This window comes from Panicum hallii, chromosome 9 (assembly GCF_002211085.1).
Source record: "Panicum hallii strain FIL2 chromosome 9, PHallii_v3.1, whole genome shotgun sequence".
In the NCBI taxonomy this organism is placed as follows: Eukaryota; Viridiplantae; Streptophyta; class Magnoliopsida; order Poales; family Poaceae; genus Panicum; species Panicum hallii.
In genome coordinates, this window is record NC_038050.1 from 7,442,546 (window position 1) to 7,461,470 (window position 18,925).

The following is an 18,925-nucleotide window of genomic DNA, read 5'->3' on the forward strand; positions in this document are numbered from 1 at the left end:
AAATATCAAATAAAGTGGAACTAGATCCACCATAAATATGAACGGATACCTTTACAGAACTTCTGAGGTTTCTGAATAAGTTCATCCCCAACAGTGGATGAGAAATTTGAAAGGACCAGCCCGAGGAATAGGTGATGCTACCAGACACCAGCAAGGCTGGACATTCAGACAATACTACCAAATTCGCAATTAAGCAAACAGAGTCGAAATATCCATATTTCAAAATTGGGGCAGGTCAGGAGCTTTGCTCCTCCATATCAAAATATATTTTGTGTTTTAGTTTTATTCTAAATTAAACTTCTCTATTTTTTTTGAGGAAAATTAAACTTCCCTATTGAGTTTATAGAAAAATGCACATGAAATCATTTTGGTTAGATCCACCATGAAATGTCTTGTTGTGACTTAGGAAAAAATTAAAATGACAACTACTTTTTAGAAAGGATGATACAACGATTAAAACAGGAAAAGTAGTGGACAAAGATCGTACACGAGATTTCAAAAGATGCCCTAGCAAGAAATATTACAAAAGAAAAGAATAACGCCCTGGATATACGTTATTCCAAAGCATGGGAAATTCAATTCGATCCAATCTCAACCATACTTTACCGAGAAGTGTAGTAATCACGAAACTTGCAGGAAAATGAACAATCAAGTTATCAACACTGAAGCATTACTGCAACAAAAAAATAAAGAAATAAATCACTGGACCAAGAGCTACAGTTTAGGCGTTGTGCTGCAGCACTTAACTGCTCTTCAAAGGCTTTGCTTTGCAAAGTGCAAACTATATGAAATCTGACGCACTCTGTTACACTTACAGTCCTACAGACTTTTCCTATTCTTGAGACTAAATCTGTCAAGCTGAAAGCACTAGGCAAATGTGACATTCTATCCACCCAAAAAGAAAAGGTCAGAAAAGCCACGCTACACCACAAGCACCATACTGATGGCTATAAGAAATATGATGACATCAAAATTAGCTACCAAAATTTTTTTAATTTACAATTCTTTCAATCCACCTAAAATCACTAAGCGAACCAGATATATAGCTTTACAACTTCATCGGTGGTGTGGAGATAGCCCAGCCACACATCCACATGCAGTTCCACAACCGATATACACACCCGATGCAAGCCTTGCCCTCCATACAAAACCTAAGGGCACATGTATGCTAATCAAACCCCAAAACCCTGGCTCAAAAGTACATAAAGAGAACACCAAAAGGTAAGCTGTGAAGATCAAATGCTTTACAACATTGAGATTATTCTGGCCCGCTATGACGACAGCACAGACTGTAGAGCAAGCTGTTGCTGTGGTTGCAAAGAAGACCATGTCGAGGCTAACACTGATGGAGGCAATGTTGTCTGAAGTTGCCTTAGTAGATTAATCATCCTGCTGGAAGTCTGTTCTGTTGCCAGATCTTTCCCCGCACATAATATCTGCAGTTCATACGAAAGAGACCAGGCTAAATAAGTAGTGTTGTAAAGCTATCGCGATCTTGCTTGACATATAATGGGCTTAGGTTCTCTATGGAACCTGAGAAACTATGGCCATTTGAACTGGGGTGTAGTATAATCACACTAGGATGGCAGCATCAGCTTGAAACTAAATATCACACTATGATGCAAAAAAAGCAGGTAATATTCCTTTCCATGATCAAGTCACATTGTAAATTCTTGACCTCATCCATAGATAGCTAACACAAAACCTCATTTTGCGATGGAGTGAAATAATGTTTTGGTGTAAAGTGGAACCAGCAACTTCAAATAAAATGCAACATAGTAACCACGAAAATATTAAAATTACCAAGTACTCCAGTGCAACAAATGAAAGAGAAAACAAGCCTAAGCGTGCAAACTTCATATAACAAGGATTCAAACAGATGAGGGAAGTGAGAAAAGGTCATACAGAAGCACACCAAACTGACAATCACATTTCAACTTTCAAACCTAGGATTATGTAATCATCTACCAGAGATCATCTAGAACCCTCATCCAAACCTATGGAACATAGTACCTATCCTGTTCAGGTTTTAACCCAGAGGTTGAGTGATTTAACCAAATATTCATTAGTTGGTAATGGAGTCAAATTGACCCATGAAAATCAATAAACATATGCTTTAAGATGTGCTTTGATGTTTGTAACATTGCCAATATGTAAATATACATCCAATTAACGTCTATTTCCAAGAGCCACATGCTTGCACCATAATCCATCAGTAGTTCTGTACCACCTTGTATACAATTATTGATTAATAAGTACACTTGGAAATGTCAGATTGGCTGCTTATATAATGTACTCCCTCCATTTTCAAATATATGGCGTTTAGGACAAGCCAGTCTGTTCATTTTTTAACTGATTACCTTGTCCTAAACGTCGTATATTTAAATACAGAGAGCATACAGCAATCCTCTATGGTGGCTCTACAACAGTTCATGAGTTGCATTTTTTTCTATTATAGACTTTTGAATACAAAAAGAGGATATTACAAAGAAAACAAAAAAAAGGTCAAGAAAATAAGAAACAGCAAAAGGGTACCTCTGCAAAAACAGATACAATCTTTGGGAGGTACTGATTATTATGACCCAAAAGCTCCCTCTCAGACCTGTTGATCACACAAAAGTAGTAGATGTTAAAAAACATAAAATAAAATAAAAAGTCATAGGAAATACATGCTAATGTCAGGGAAAGGACATTAACTCTGCAGAATAAATTGTGGCAATCACTTACTTCTCAAGCATCGCACACAGCTGTTCATGGACAAGCTTGGCCTCAATTAAATCATTTTTTATCGGCAGGCAACTTAACCAAGCAGGAATGACCTGTTCACGAACCAAGTGATGCATGATCATGAAATTTCATATGGTTCAGAAACTAATAATGCAGCAACACAACTATCAAATGTGTCATTACTTAAACATTTGCACCAAGAAACAAAGTAATATGCTATAAGGTAATAAGACTCAAATGGAGCGGGCTTGTTGCTGTGAAAGTGATGGAAGAACCATATGACTCAAATAAAAACATATGATGCATGAAAGCATAAGATACCTGAGATGCATCGATGCTATCACGATGAAATTGACATATCTTTCCAAGAGCAGAAACAGCATTGTCATATGCCATCGCATTATCCAAATCCAGAGCATTAGGATGTTTGATTACATTGTATAATCTGGATAGGGCCTCTGTAGAAATAAACAAGCTCATTAACATCAGAAGACAAATGCAACTATAGACAAATCTAATCATGACAAATTCAAACACATACCCCCAGTGTGAGGCCTAAATGCAGAACCGCCAAATTCAGCACAAATGCCAATTCCATAAACTGCAGCCTGGAAACAGAAAGTTGAAAAAAATGGAAAATGCACATTCTTAAGAGATGAAGAACTGCTGCTAACAAATTTTGGTGAGCTGGGATGTCGAACAAGAAATACAAACCTGCCTAACATCTGGATTTTCACTTGTGCAGGCTTCTAATAGAGAAGGAAGATATGCATCATAATACCTGAGAATCAGATATCACAAAACCATGTAAAATGATCACAACTTACAATGATCTTTCTCCTTCATCAACCCAAATGCTCTGCATGGGATCATAAAACTGTTACCTAACTGCTGCTTCACGACAGTGCTCAGCGACATCATCAAAAATGCATATGGCAATCCTTCTTTCTTCTGATGTTCTATCCTTGCCCTAAATTCATGGAACGTTAAAAATGTACATAGAATGTTTAAGTTTACCTATCTTTTAACTGCGCATTTCCATTTCGTGTGAATATATCCTCAGGGTAGATAAGACTTAAACCAACTTATGATGTAGTGCTCAGTGCTATACTACCCTAATGCTAGTAAAACACAAACTCCAAATCCAATATTTCAACATTCACTTACCAACATAGGTGTTAAATACATGGAGAGTTCATCAAAAAATGGAAGAAAATAAGTCTTGAATGTTTTGGCAAGAGTGCCTAGACAATCACCAACCTGCAGTTACAAAGGTAAAGGTTTTCAAAGTATTTCAAATAAAGTTCAGCAGTAAGCACTAGTGATTATTCCCCACACAATAAATAGGTTCCAAGTACAATACAATAATGCATCCATCCACCTTTCCTGTACACGTCTAAGGTAGGTAATTATGCATCTATGTAAATCTCTCAGTTTTAGTGCACATACATTTTTGCATCGATCAGAAACATGAGTGGATCTGATATGCTTTTGAGCAAGACTTAGAAACTTCAAGTATTTTAGTAGCTTACTTGATCAAAAATTTCATCCTCTTGTTCGTTTTCTTCTCTAAGTACATCCTCTTCTTCAGAATCAAAGTCTTCAGCCTTTGCCCTCTCTGTTCGTTCTATCCTCCTATTAGCGCTTGCAACTATAACTTCTTTGACTCCCTCCACTACAGATCTTACTTGATTTTCTTCAAGAAGTGTTCCGGATACCTGATCAAGTAAAATAGATAACAGATAATTCGAGTGGCTAGCGCACGAGAGAAAATATGATACAAAGCTAAAAGGGTTAGTTGATTATACAAGAATTAATAAATATGTTTTCTGGTACAGACATAAAAATTTATTGAGACTTCATTTGTAAAAAAGGGTAAAGTAGACAGTTACACTGAATGGTAACTGGGTAAGTGTAGGTTTTTTGTCAGAAGAGCTGATTAGCATGATAGTAGGATCATGTAAATATGAGCTCCATACCAAGCAAACTCAGGACTGAACTAACTCAAAATTAAAATCACTGAAAAGCAGCAATAATTCAAACAAATCAACTTGATTAATCTTTGCACTGTTTGAACCACACCTACTTCAGGTCCAGATGGTAGCATATTCAAACAAGTGTACACAATTGTAGTGTGGTAAGGTGGATGAAACTAGCAGATAATAAAGCCACATAAAATGAACAGCCATGTTAACAAAAGAATGTGAAAACGAGAAAGAGCTAGCTGTGCATGAGTTACGTATATCCCTTCTTAAGTTCTCAAGCAAACATGGACATTTTCTTCAGGGCAAATATCAAATAAACTATCATAAGAGAACATATTACAAACCTGTATGGACTCATTCAATGATTCCAGAATGCTTGCACAAATTTGTGGTTCAGGTTCCTGCGTAGAATTCAAATTTCCATGCTTAAATCAAATGATGTTAACCAACATAACAAAGTAGGAGAAGTAATGACATTTGAGCATGCTGCCCTTACTTTGTGCATGACCTCTACAAGGGCTGGAACTATGTAATCAGATAGTTGCTTAAGATAAGACTTATCACGACCTTGAGCTTGACCCTTTTCTATAGCCAATTTTGCTGAACGAAGAAGCTCTGGCATTGCTGTGAAGATCATATAATGTATAATGTTAAGTAGCATGCTAAAAAAGTAAATACACTAAAAGTGCCCATCACATACCTGAAACAGATGCCTTCCTAACTTCTTCATGAAAATAGAACTTGAGGAGAGGTACAAGTGTAGATGTAACCTGTACAAATCCAGATATAGTTGTGGTGCCTCCTTCATGAAAATAGAAGCCGAGGAGAAAGGGGAAGGGGTTGAAATAGTAATATGACCTGATCAATCCATGGGAAAAATCCTTCCTTGAGCTCATCAGCGTAGCAACACAGCATATTACATGCTGTAGCTTTCTCCTCCAGTAGACTAGTCCTGATGCCAATTCTCTTATCACCCAGTGTAATAGTCTCGACACTGCACTAGGGCAGGTGGTGAGTTCACATTCTTCAGTACAGTCAGAAAGATAAGAGCTATTAAGACGTAAATAATCTTCTATACAAAACCATTTAGATAATTACTTTTCTATTAGTTTGCTGATTAGATGGATGTGGTGACCCAAAAATTCGAATTGAATACAGGATAACAAACATTGATATCATCATGACATGGGCAAAATTCTAAAGATATGCCAATAATAACGCACATCAGATTCACCATTTTCATCATAATATGGATTTGACCAACAGATGAAAATTATGATAACAAAACATAACAAAAATCCCACACTATAAAAATCAAAGAAGAAAAAACTAAACGTACCCCTCATCATCAGATTCACCATTTTCATCTTCTGGTCCAGCAGAAGTGACACACACATCTGGTTTGAGCTGAGCAGACTGGAGCAGAGGGGGCATAACCACACTCATGTATGGTAAGAAATCCTGACCAAGGCATTTACACAGTCTTGCCCATGCCTACGGAGGAGGCGATTAGAAAAAATCAAATGTGAAACAGGTTTGGATTGGCAAAGATTGAGAATAAGGTTTCAGTTCTAACATACTTGCAGCATGTAACTTGTTATAGGGTCATCAGCCTCCATCTGAGATCCTTGCAGTGTCATGAGAACTTCCATCACCTAAACAAATGAAATAACAACATATAAGTTACAGCATTCCTACAATCTAATTTATTCATTTTATTCAATACAAAGGCCAAAAAAATAGTAATGCTTGAAATACTTTTACAGAAGGGCAAGTAGCGAACCCCTACCTGCTTAGCATCATCCTTAAACTTCTGTTTCCCAACTGCCATACCAACTAAACTAATGCATTCCATGGATTTGGCACGCAACATTCTGTTGGATTTATCAGTCGCATTCATAAGAATAGCCTTGAGGTAGGGCATTACTGCATCATAATATTTTTGGAAGTGTTCCTGAATCAAAAATATTAAAAAAAAATTGTTACAAAGAATGCTGACATGGCTTGAACAGTAATTCCGATATACCTGAGAAGAATCTGCTGCTGATGCTAAAGCAGTTAGAGCAGCCTCTTGCACCATTTGGTTTCCAGTCTACATCAAAAGCATATAAGTTTACACCACTTAAATAGACATTATGCTCTTATCTGATGTCTATAGTATGTACATTTAATGCGAAAGACTAGCTGCAAGATCTACCTGAAGCAACAATAGAAGTTTCCCAACTATTCCATCTAGGTATGGTGTCAAAATATCGGGTCTGCAGTTTTCACTGAAGTTTAGGATAGCTGATGCAGCATGTGCCTGAACTCATAGGAAAACAAAATAAATATTAGAGCATGCCTTGTTGGTCAGCTGATGTGCTTGAAGAGGAGCAGATATGGCAAGTCAAACAACAAACAAAAGCTCGTGGCAACAGAATCAGATGCATGCAGGGTTTTGCATGTCTGATACATGTATGCCCACCAGCCTCAACCTCAAGCCCTCAACTCTATCATAAACCAATACAGTCGATATACTATAGCACTACGTCAATCAGAGATTACAAACTTGAATAACTTGCAAGAATAGGTGAACTACAAACATAAATCCAGAAAACCAGCAAGAGATATCTCTCTGAACTCAAATGGTAACAAAACTGCTGAAAATTGATTCAATTTGACTCCAAAATGTAGTAACTATAACTTGTAGAATAACAACTAACAGGTGTTCCTGTGCATTCATCAGTTCTGAAGAACCCTTTTGAACCTTTTATGTATCTTAATTTGTACCTCATACATGATTATCCAAAGAAGTAGCAGTAACAGTACAAGTCAATGCTTTGAATATGATGATGTGTGCATGAATAGACAAATTTGCAGCTCAAGGTATGCCACCAAAGTCAAAAGCATGCACAGAGCTCAGTTCTAAAATGCACGAGGCGAATGTTTCTTGTGGTTCATATGCAATCATTAGTTTGTTTTACAGATTAGTTAGTTGTAACTGCTCAGAGTATTGAGAACATCTTCTGACCATCCATTTATAATTTTTTTCTAGCTTTTGAATCAAATATATCTCAGGCATGAGTTCTTAAGAAAACTTAGGAGGCGCTCAATATGTGTCTTTCTCCTATGAATGCCTCGTGATCAATCTGGTAGACGTAATCATGCAAACATCTCCAAACTTATGTAAATTACACATCATGCATGACGCAAAACATTCAGCAAGCACTATGCATAAATATCTAAGCAGCAATAAATATCTTGGCAACAAAGTGCGTCGCTGGAGGTATAGTAAATTAATTGAAGAACAAAATGGCCAAAAGGTAAGAACTATTGGGATGTTGAGTCCATAAACAAATTAAGAAGGGTGAATCCTATTTATATGTTTCAGACCTAAAAACATTATGCCCTATCCAAAGGACTCAAAGAAAAGTCCAAGGTATGACCAAACTCAAGGCGTCTAGCCGTCTACATAGTACACACAAACTAGTGAAAGGATGCAACGATATAGTTAATACACTAACTACAACAATGATACTTTACCCACTCTCTAATGAGCATTAGTGAATTACCATATCCAAAAACAGTCACCAGAAATCACTCACTCACTGTACTCAAAATTAACTTGGCCAACTACACTTCTGTGGATAATATATCAAGCACACTAAGGCAACACTATTTATGAACTAATAAACCAAGTAATGAACCATAGGCATTAGGCCCGTGGAGTACAGGATCATTAGTGCTTCCAGACAACGCAGAAAAAAGGGATATTAAAGGAACAATTGCATAAGCAGATGAAACAAAAAAGATACAACAATTCACTTGCCTGTACGCGTGGGTTCTGGACATCATCCATTGCTGAAGCTAGTGCAGGTAGCACGACATGGTGCAACTGATTTTGTAACTCAGGACCCAGATCCGTTGAAAGTTGCCCTACTGCATTAATTGCTGCCCACCTCACCCGAGGATGAGGATCCTGGAAGGAATTCAGTACCATCCCAACCACCTGCTCCAGATTCTTAATCATCACCTTAGCAGAGCCCTCTGCAATCTGTGCTATGGTCACCAGTGCCGCATGCCGTCTCTTCCAATCTTCAGAGGAGAAAAATGATGGAAGCAACTCAGCTGCAACGGGCAGAATCGTGTTACCGCCAACAGCAATTGCCAGCCGGTCCAGACACTCCTGTGCGAAGACATAGCTTCCTGTCTCTCCAGCATCTTCCTCCTCAGACACAGCGGCATGCCATGCCGGTTCATCCTGGACATCGAGCAGCATAGTCATAAGCACCGCAAAGAGCCGTCCGACGTACCGTGGCAGCTTCCGCATCATTCCAGGGGCACGCTCCCGTGCCTCGGCAAGCGTAACAACAAACTCGACAGCAAGGTGACGGGTGCCATCCTCTAATCCCAGGGCCTCGGCAATCTGCAGCATGGAGGCAACCACATCGGGCAGCTGGCGGCGCAGGAACCGCGGTTCTGCACCGGCGAGCTCAATCATCATCTCCAGAGCCTCCTGCGCGGAGCCCTCGTTCCCGCAGTTGAGCGACTCAGCGAGAGCGCGCATCATGGCCGGGAGGAGGTCCTGGAATTGGTCGCGGGCCCCCGCGGAGGGAAGGGATTGGATGAGGCTGATCGCCGCATTGAGCCCTGCGACGCGGACGTCAGCAGACGAGGGATGGGACAGAGCGGCGAGGAGGAGCCCATGGAGGTTGGGGAAGACGGCGGCGAGGTGAGAGGCCAGCCGGGCGAGGATGTTGAGCGCCGACTCCTGCAGCCCCGGAGGGGAGGACTGGGAGTCGATGGACTTGTACAGGAAGCTGAGCAGGTCGGGCCACGCGTTGGCCGGCAGGAGGAAGGAGGCGAGCTCGGCGACGGCGTCGGAGAGCTTCCTGGAGACGGACCTGGGGAGCGCGGGCGCGGAGGCGGCGGAGAGGAGCAGCGCGCGGAGCGAGGACTGCGTGGCGGGCGACAGCGCGGGGTAGACGAAGGCCTGGGACGACGGGGCGATGAGGCGGCGCAGCAGCACGGCGGCGATGGGCGCGGAGGGGTGCGCCGGGGAGAGCAGCAGGTGCGCGAGGCTCAGCGCTAGCGCGTCCGGGTGGGACCCGCGGAGCGCGTGGAACTGCTGCTCCGCCCGCGACCGCGCCTCGTTGGCCGGGGAGGTCAGGTCCGCCAGCAGCGCCGTCAGCGCCGCCGGGTCGGCGCCCAGCACCGCCGCCGCGTCCGCCTCCGCCCGCGGATCCATGGGCACGGAGCGGCGCGGCGCGAGGGGAGCGGAGAGGGGGATTTCGGGCGGCCGCGCGGGATTTTTTGGTTTCGGGGGTGGTTTTTTGCGCGGAGAGGCGGGGGAATTTTGGGAGGGCGGGCGGAAGTTAGCGGCGCGGTGAGGCGAAGGGGGGGAGGGCGGGCGGGCGGAGGAGGGAGAGATGGGGTGAGGGCGATGGAGTCGAGACGGCCGGGCCACGGACACTGGAGGGTGGTGCCGTGCTGGGAGACGGGGCCCAGGGGCCAGGGGCTAGGCGGGGAGCTTGTAGTACTGGTCCACGAGAAGTGGGCCCTGAATGATCATCAAAATCAGAGGAGGGCACGCCACAGCTCACCCTGCTAATTATGCCATCATATTCTGATTTAGTGGCTTCGCTTTTCTGGTTACTTTCAGACTTTGATTCTCGGGGATGAAACTTCGAAAGGTTTGGCTGGTTGGCTTCAACAAAAATCTGTACGGAACTGTTCTTTTATGGATACCCCTGAATCGTCCCTAGGAAGCTCAAGATTTCAGATTTTACAAAAAACGAAAGTACAGCTCTGTTTGACTAAAAGAATTTTGAGGTAAAGCCAGGGGGGTCCGTAGAACGTATAAATGCAGAAACTAGGTATGGCCTGTGGTGTATTCAAATATGTGTACATCTCAAGATCTCAAATAACAATCCACTCTAAACTACTCCATCCATTCTAAATTGTAAATTATTTTATCCTTTTGAGGTTATATACCTAGATATACACTACATTTGGATACATAGAAAACTATAAACCTAACTACCTATAATCTATAATTTGAAACTAGGGGAGTAGTCAATACCTTTTTTCTTTCAAAAAAACCATGATCTGTATTCTAATACATGTACTTCTCGAAACAAAAATCCACTCTAACCTAGTCATTACCTTTTTATAAAAAACACATATGATCATAACGTATAAATATATACTCCCTCTGTTCCAAAATGTATGTCATTTATATTTGCTATATATACGTAGATATAATATATGTCTAGATGCATAGTAAAATCTGCGAATTTAGAAAAGTCAAAATAACCTACATTTTGGAATAAAGCGAATACAATGCACATCCACGCCTATCCTACTCTTAAGAACGTAGTAAAAAGACTAAATTGTATATTTTGAGATCGACAAAGTCATATAGAGGCTTAATTATTACACAAGCACATATGAATGAATAGTTTGATGCAAATGCAATCACTCATCGTTGGGGACTCACCAAGCAAATAGATTCCACTATAAGAAACCTAATCAATTGTTCACCATCTCCACACCAATTAGAAAAATCGTGTTTTCAAATTACTTGCACATTTATTTTCTATATTCTCAGCTAAACTTGTTCAGTTGAACACACTTAGCATTTCTGAAAACCGGGCAACAGGTTCTGAAACCTAATCCAACAAGTCTGAAGCATTACATGTAAGCAAATTCAATAATCTCATACAACCTCTTTAAAAATCTGGCGCGATCTCAGAAATATGCAACAAGTAATCTTCGAATTCAACAATTTTTATAAGAAATGGATAATGGATGCGAAACCCTTCCTCTCAAAAGAAAATGAATGCGGAACCCGCAGATTTGATCGCGCATCAGAAACCATTAAGCCAGCGTCACCCATGGCCATGGGGCCAGACAACCTCACAACCGCCGGCCGGCTGGCGTCTGACACGCCGCTTGATGCCATAGGGGCCATGGACTGGAGGCCCCATCCCCGTTAAACGAAGAGGCCAGTCCAACTGCGTCAGCTCCCAACTCGGGGCGCCGCCGCCGCCGCCGGAGTTTGTTTGGTCGATCTGGGCGTCGTCCATGGCCACACGCCCACACCACAGCCCGCCCCTAGGCACTGTCCAGAGGCGACAGCCGACAGCGCAACCTTCCGCCGCGTTTCTCTGCTGCAGAGCACGCGGAAAAGGCGAAGGCAAAAGCAGCTGGTGCATGAAGTAGGAGGCCCGGAACTGCATGGACGAATGGCGGCGACCGTGCAGCGTGCACGACGTCTGGTCGGTCCAGTCCTCGCGCTTTCATTTACTCGTCGCGCATGCACCCCCGCAGCCTTGATGGAAAAGCGGCGGCCCGAGTACGTATCCGGCTATCCGCCCCGTGCAACGCAACGTGCCGCGTACTACCCGACGCAGCTAGTTCCTGCTTCGAGGGATATCGGCCGCGGAAAACGGTAGCGCGGCGCGCTGGCTGCCTGGATCCCATCGGCCCCGGCTCCGGCCGTGCAAAGGCGCCGCAAGGACGGCGGGACGCGGGAGGCCAGCCGCCCCGTGAAGATGTACGGACATCCAGGCGGACCGTGAATTCCATGATCACCTTACAGCACCGGCCACTGTGCCCAGTTCAGAGCTGGACTGGACAGGAGGAATCGAGGAGGTGTCCCTCCCAGGCAGGGCGCGCGAAGGCGATGGGTAGCGCCAGAGCGCCAGGCCCAGGGCCGACGTTCGCAGCAGCGCCTCCTCGCACGGGGCGGGACGGCAGCGCGGCGAACGGGCGCGTCTCGGTGGCATCGCGTACGGGCAAGTACCCCGGGAACCATGCAGCGGCCGCGAGCCCGCGACAACGAGCGCGCGCCGGATCCCAGAACCAGAAGGCGCGGGGCGGTCCCCGGTCCCCGCGCGGACGATCGGTGAACAGGCCCTGTCGTATCCGGCTCCGGGTCACCCGCACCAGTTCCCAACCCGGGGCGTGGCCGAAACCCCCAGTGCCCACACGCGCGGGGCTGCGGTTGCAGATGCGACAGCGCAGCGGCGCGGGAATTGTGCTGGTTTGTGCTTGCGAGGGCACCGGCGAAAGGCAAGGGCAAACAGTGAATTAACTGGAAATTTCACCAGTTCATTTATTATTTATTACTCATGCCACCTGCTTTCACGAAATGGAATAACACAGCCCAAAAGGACGAATCTCACACCGGTCGTTGCTTCATTCAAGGCCCAAGGACCGTGCGCGATTACGTTCACAAGATCACCCGTAGGAGTACTGTTATGTTCAGGAGCGAGAGGACCTGCAGTGTAGACGCTCCAAGCTCAGCGGCCATGGATGGAGCTTCACACAGCAAGCAACAGCAGCAACTCCACCAACCCAGCAGCAGAGGCACGGTCATCTCCGTACGAACCACCCCACAAGGCCACAATCAAACCAAACTAGCTGAACGAGTGGGCACACGTAGTGCACAGAGATGTCCTCCCTCTTCGCCATCAGTGCATGGAAATATCTTTCCAAGGCCGGGATCGCACATCAGCGTGCACGCTCCACACGGCACAGAACCATCACATCCAAATGACGGCAGATTTGCAACTGATCTGAGTTCATGCATATTTCCTGAACCTGAGCTACACGGTTCTCAGTGGCTAGGCGAAGGAATCCCGGGCAGAACTCCGTGATTGCCGTCCAAAGTGCGAGCATGACGCCTCATGTGCAGTGAAATTTACAATCCTACACACATCTCATATGCAGGATGTTGCACCTCACCTCCGCATCCTTGATCGCCTGCAAGATTACCGCTGATGCGGTGAACATCCCAGTGATGGACTTAGCATTTGCAACCGGGCTGCTCTCTCAAAGGCAAGCATTTGCAACCGGGCTGCTCTCTCAAGGCAAGCACATACGCTGCGAGGAGTCTCCTTGGGGCCTCAAAGAATGTCGGCCCGAAGATTCCCTGCATAAAAAAAATGATTAGAAAACTGTAAGCGAAAATGAGCCCAGTTGGAATAGAATTTCGGGCAACTCCATGTTCACTAAAGAAAAACTAAACTGCACGTAAGTTTTTCGCGATCAAATTGTTGACTACATCCAATTTATTTGAAAGCATACACAATAATACTAGCCATTCAGTGCACGATAATACTAGCCATTCAGTTCCAAACCCAAATGGTAATCGATATATGCTCAAACCTTCAGTAGCTCTAATTATCTGGCACAAATTTTTTTACTGTAATATGAAACTTCAGTTGCAAAGATGTAGTCAAGTACTCAAGATGCTTAACTAACAAAGTTTCAGTTGTGGATGGTACATTGGTTGGATTTATTTATCAGGGGTCACACCTTTTTAGTGGAAAGTTTACAGCTTGTAGTCTGCTGAAAAGCAAGTAAGAAGACAGAAAGATCACCTCAAGTTAAGAATGCAAGCCTCATTTCTCAAAAGCTCTGTTTAAGAGAATTGTCATTGGGCGCGCTATATCTCCGGCCAGTGATCACCTCACTCATCCAATTCCGCTCTTTCCACACTGAATGGTTGGTAGGTCTGAAGGGATTGATTGATGTTGGTGTTCATACTCTACTGCACAGAGCGGACTTCTCTCTGAAGGTTATGCTGCAAGAGCCCCACTTATCTGAAAGTTCGAGACTACAACCTGGTTGTTGAGTCCACATGATCTAGGAACTTGCTCTGCCTGACTGCCTTCTTGCAGGCTTGCAGCACGAGCCCAAACAATAGTGTGTTAAGAGGCTACTACAGAGACTACCAGCATCACTGTCTTCTCTCTTGCTCAAGAGTAAAAGATGGTGATGCATTACAAAGTTCCATTACCTCCAGTTGAGACCAGATTCTGTGCCACAACAGAATCCTTATTCCTCCAAGCATTTGCATCTACCTAGGCATCCTTTTCAGTTAAGCTATTAACATTTAAGTTCTCTGGCGTATTATGCTCTACGATGGTGGCACTACAAACTTTTGACCCTGGCTGTCTCTCAGTTAACCACAGCTGTTTTTGTCTCACAGTTTATAGACGGTGAGGGCCGAGCTTCAGGATTAATAACCATATGATCAGTTGATTGTACAGTAGTATCAGAACTGCCATTATGCTCGAAAGCTGATCTGGAATGACCAATATGCTCGGAAGCTGTTTTGGAATGCTCAAGAGAAGCCGCTTGGTTATGATGAGCATTGTCCAATGTTTTTCTCTGTGGGTGGACCGATGACAACAGTTCCTGAGCTTCAGTACATGCTGATTTTAGTGGATTAACAGCAACGAACAGTGTAAAAGCAATAGATGCACACGAGATCAGGACTACAGCAGCATAAGGAAGTAGAATAGGGCTTCCAGTATTTCCTTTCAGATCATTTGTCCATGTGCTATCACCAAAAAGAATTTCTGCCGTGAAAATGATATTTGTAAACAGCGTAAGAAGAAATGCAAGGAAGGCCAATATTTCAACATACAGTGACATTTTGTATCTTCCCATTAATAATCTTGATGAAGAAACACGGAAAATGGGAATAACAGAAGCAGGAAGAAACATAGCCTGGATAACTGGACACATGATAAGTAACTGATATAGCCCATCCGAACCTGCAACCTTCGCATGGTACATAGTAGTCATCATGGCTAAAACTTTAGGTAGGATATGATGTGCAAACACAGGCAGTTTAACACCAAAGAGATTCTCTGAAATTAAATCACTTCCAATAATACAGGTCATTGAGATGATGTGGCCAGAAAAGACAAGGATCACCAATAACACAATTGGTGCCACAGGATTTGTAAATATCTGCAGAATATAAGAAACCAAATAAAATTCAGAAAGAACCTTTAATGCAAACTAGTGACAATAGTTTTATTGAATATGCACCAACAATTCCCTAGAAAAGAGCCCATGTAGAATGCTAGAAGCTTAAGTTTCAGGTGAGCAATAAGCTCACAATTCAACACCCCTTATGTCTAGTACTATAGGATCCATGAGGCTTACGACTTCAACCAAAATGCACTAGAATTATCTTTTTCTCTAAACTGTGGTACTCGATAATTGTCTCTTGACTTAAGTTTCAGGTGAGCAATAAGCTCACAATTCAACACCCCTTATGTCTAGTACTATAGGATCCATGAGGCTTACGACTTCAACCAAAATGCACTAGAATTATGTTTTTCTCTAAACTGTGGTACTCGAACAATTATCTCTCCACTCTAATAACATACTGAAATTCCATGCACTATCAATTCACGCAGAAGCTCGAGTTGCTGCACAAAGGTAGGTAATGTAATCATACTTGCAGCTACTCAAGAGAATTGCAAATTCGAACATGCAAGGTATTAGTAGACATACCACAATACCGAACTCAATGTTATTTCTTGTAAGTTTGATAATTTGATTGCTGCTCTTACACTAAAAAGGCAAGTGAACAAAGGACTAGACGAATAAGAAGAAACGGGAGACACGAACCTGATTCATTAACTGTACTGCCTCTTGAAAGTGAATGGCCATTGCGTTTTTTGATTCATCTGCCGCTGAGCTCAGCAGAATATAGTTCACAAGAAAAATCCCAGAAAAGGATAAAACTATTGAAAACAGGTGATCGTGAAACAGGGAACCACGGGTAAGAACCGGAAATCTTCTCTGAACCTGTGCATATGACATCTCAATTAGTACATGATACACCACGCCTAAGCAGATCAAATAAGCAGAGAATGAATCGAAGAAAAAAAATCAGTTTAAAGCACACCAAATGGATCTCCAAATGTGTCATCTGGCAATTATAACTAAGCATGGGCAAGATATGTTGGAACTCACCTGAACAACTGATGAATGAGTATAGAAGCTGTGCACTATTATATTTGTGACAAGTAGCGCCATCAGTGAGTAAGTACTTTCACCACTCAACTTGGGGAACATTACATTCATATTAACAGGGGTATTGGGATGACTGACGAGCAAACCAAGCACAAAATAAACAAGTGTAAAGCCAGCCAAGTAGGTATTAAACATTCCAGCCATCCTCTTGTCCTAGAATGAGCACAAATACAGAAACAAACCATAATTACACAAATAAAGCAGGCCATCCTTTTATAATACAGTTATTTGAAGATTTAAAAATTTACCAGAAGGGATAGCGTGTATGGTAGCAGATTTACTACAACACTCGTAAACCATATGACTCTCATAAGATCATTGTATTCAAATACAAGTTTGAACCCAATTGCTGTGCCTGCAATCTGACAAACGTCAAACGTTACTTAAATGCTCTGGTGAAATGTATACCATGAGCACATAAAAACCCCAGGATAAAAGCATCATCATAAATAATTTTTCTGAAGTTTGTAGACATACCATGGATACTTCAGAAGTTAACAAGGACAGTCCTGCCTGAAGACCAAGAACACCACATATTGTCTGACTGTACTCCTGGCGGCAAATCTATTTGTTCATGTACAAATGTTACAGACAGGTTATGATCTCTGGAAGACTGCTGAAAATATATGAAAAAATTTAACTAAAAGGAATATTTTCTAGACAGAACTTAAACCTTGATCTGTTAAGTTTCTAATCACATATGGATCTGACAGTATTCCTTTATTTATTCATTTTTAAAAGTATATGTCACCGTACTACGAAACTTCAGGATATCTTTAGAAAATTTTGCATTTATGGAAGAGACCACCCACAAATCATAAAAACAAAAAAAAGGATAATACAAGCACACAGCGATTTTTTTTTTTGGTGATAGGTTCTATCCTAATGAACCACCATTTTCGGCTGACAAAAGGATACAAATAAATATTTTTGTTTTAGACTAAGAACTTTAGGTTTCATCCAAAGAGGCCATGCATTCACTATGAAGACACATCACGGCATCAGGGAATCCAAGCAACTCCATGTCCTAGAAGATAGTTATTGGCACCAAGGGTGAGCTAACAAATTACCATCATGGCTTACATAAGAAACACACAATTCTAAAGTTCTGCGAAGCTCTTGCAAATCAGCTGGAACCAGTGAGATTAACCTAAGGTGGTCCTGATGAGAGCTCTACAACTTGGAATGGCAAGAAAGGAGGGCAGAACCGTACCTGTGCAAGGTTCTTCCCGGTGACCATGCCAATACAACTTGAGAGATACTGACATAGAATGGCCGACAAATTGAAACACAGCATCAGTAGCACAAGATCATACCCAAACCGAGACCCAGATTCCAATGTCACCAACCACTTCCCGAGGTCAAGATACGCCATTGAAATCAGGAGTGTCAGTCCAAGGGTCCGGAAAGAATTGTGTGGAGCAACCTCAGCAGCCAGGGAGTCTACACACCGCACACCATCCATTGCGCAGAAACAATGATGGTCAACAAAAGCCTTTCCAGAAAGGCAAAAGCTTACCAGCTCAGTGTGGATCCGCTCCACAGAACCGACAGCCAACCGTTTTTATCAAATTCAGGCCCTTCGTACCCTCTCGTTACAATCCTTATCTAAGCTGCAGCCATCACAATCCAGTACTTTGACCAATTAGCTTCAGAGATGAACAATGCATTATTCCTGCAAAATGGTCATGCACTGTTAGGAGTGAGGGAATAATATGTGTTTCATTACACGGAAATGGTAAGCAAACAATACAACAAATCCCTCGCGGGCGTAATAAATAAAAGTTGCGGCGGCCGATTCCGGCGATCGCAGGCTTGTTTGACGGGCCAGGGAGCACGAAGGAGGTTCAGGAAATAGCCGTGGTGGTTTGTCTCGCAAACCGTCGAGAGGTGACTTTGGCGATGGAGCCCGAGCGCGAAGGACGGGGTGGTGGCTTACCGCGGTGATGCGAGCCGACGATGACAGGCGGGCGGGCGGGCGGGCGACGATGAGCGCGCGCGGGAACCACCAACGAGGTCGAAGTCGAAGAAGAGAGGTCGCCTTGCTAGCCAGGTTTAGTTTCGAGCCTGTAGCCTTGTAGACGCCGTGGGGCTCCCGGGCCGCGGCGCCGCGCGAGACCGATGATGTCCGTGGGCGCGCCGGGCGACGTGTGCTGTAGGGCGACGACGCGTGGCGAGAGGCGAGTTGGGTGGCAAGCATGCAGGAGGGACAGCGGGGACGCGAGGCTATGCTCGGCAACGGCGCCCCGCGACGGCGGCGTCATGTGATCCTGCACCCAAGGCGAGCGCACGCGCGAGCGCCAGGTTGTTGACGGGGCCTTGCCTGCTTGTTGGGCCTAAGCGAAGGTGCTGGGCTCGTATGGGCCGCGGCCGCAAAGAAAAGACGT

The 18,925-nt window shown here is 43.6% G+C and overlaps 2 protein-coding genes across 2 annotated transcripts; both read right to left on the reverse strand.

Moving 5' to 3' along the window:
* Window positions 1-948: 948 nt before the first annotated feature.
* LOC112875103 (importin-5-like) lies at window positions 949-10,094 on the reverse strand. The gene is made up of 19 exons (XM_025938814.1): window positions 8,521-10,094; window positions 6,910-7,014; window positions 6,739-6,804; window positions 6,502-6,666; window positions 6,293-6,367; window positions 6,052-6,206; window positions 5,571-5,706; window positions 5,413-5,482; window positions 5,209-5,336; window positions 5,057-5,113; window positions 4,260-4,445; window positions 3,895-3,987; window positions 3,612-3,697; window positions 3,442-3,508; window positions 3,269-3,335; window positions 3,049-3,185; window positions 2,728-2,819; window positions 2,536-2,602; window positions 949-1,436 (listed from the first exon to the last, which is right to left on the reverse strand). Exons 1-19 carry the CDS (start codon window positions 9,937-9,939, stop codon window positions 1,272-1,274), a joined length of 3,336 nt encoding a protein of 1,111 aa, XP_025794599.1. The 5' UTR covers window positions 9,940-10,094; the 3' UTR covers window positions 949-1,271.
* A 3,444-nt stretch (window positions 10,095-13,538) lies between these two features.
* On the reverse strand, window positions 13,539-18,602 carry LOC112876870 (protein ETHYLENE-INSENSITIVE 2-like). The gene is made up of 8 exons (XM_025941052.1): window positions 18,478-18,602; window positions 17,752-18,213; window positions 17,016-17,102; window positions 16,787-16,900; window positions 16,479-16,691; window positions 16,131-16,310; window positions 14,081-15,461; window positions 13,539-13,629 (listed from the first exon to the last, which is right to left on the reverse strand). The coding sequence occupies exons 2-7, from the start codon at window positions 18,001-18,003 to the stop codon at window positions 14,661-14,663; spliced, it is 1,647 nt and encodes a 548-aa protein (XP_025796837.1). The 5' UTR covers window positions 18,004-18,213; window positions 18,478-18,602; the 3' UTR covers window positions 13,539-13,629; window positions 14,081-14,660.
* Between the last annotated feature and the right edge of the window lie 323 nt (window positions 18,603-18,925).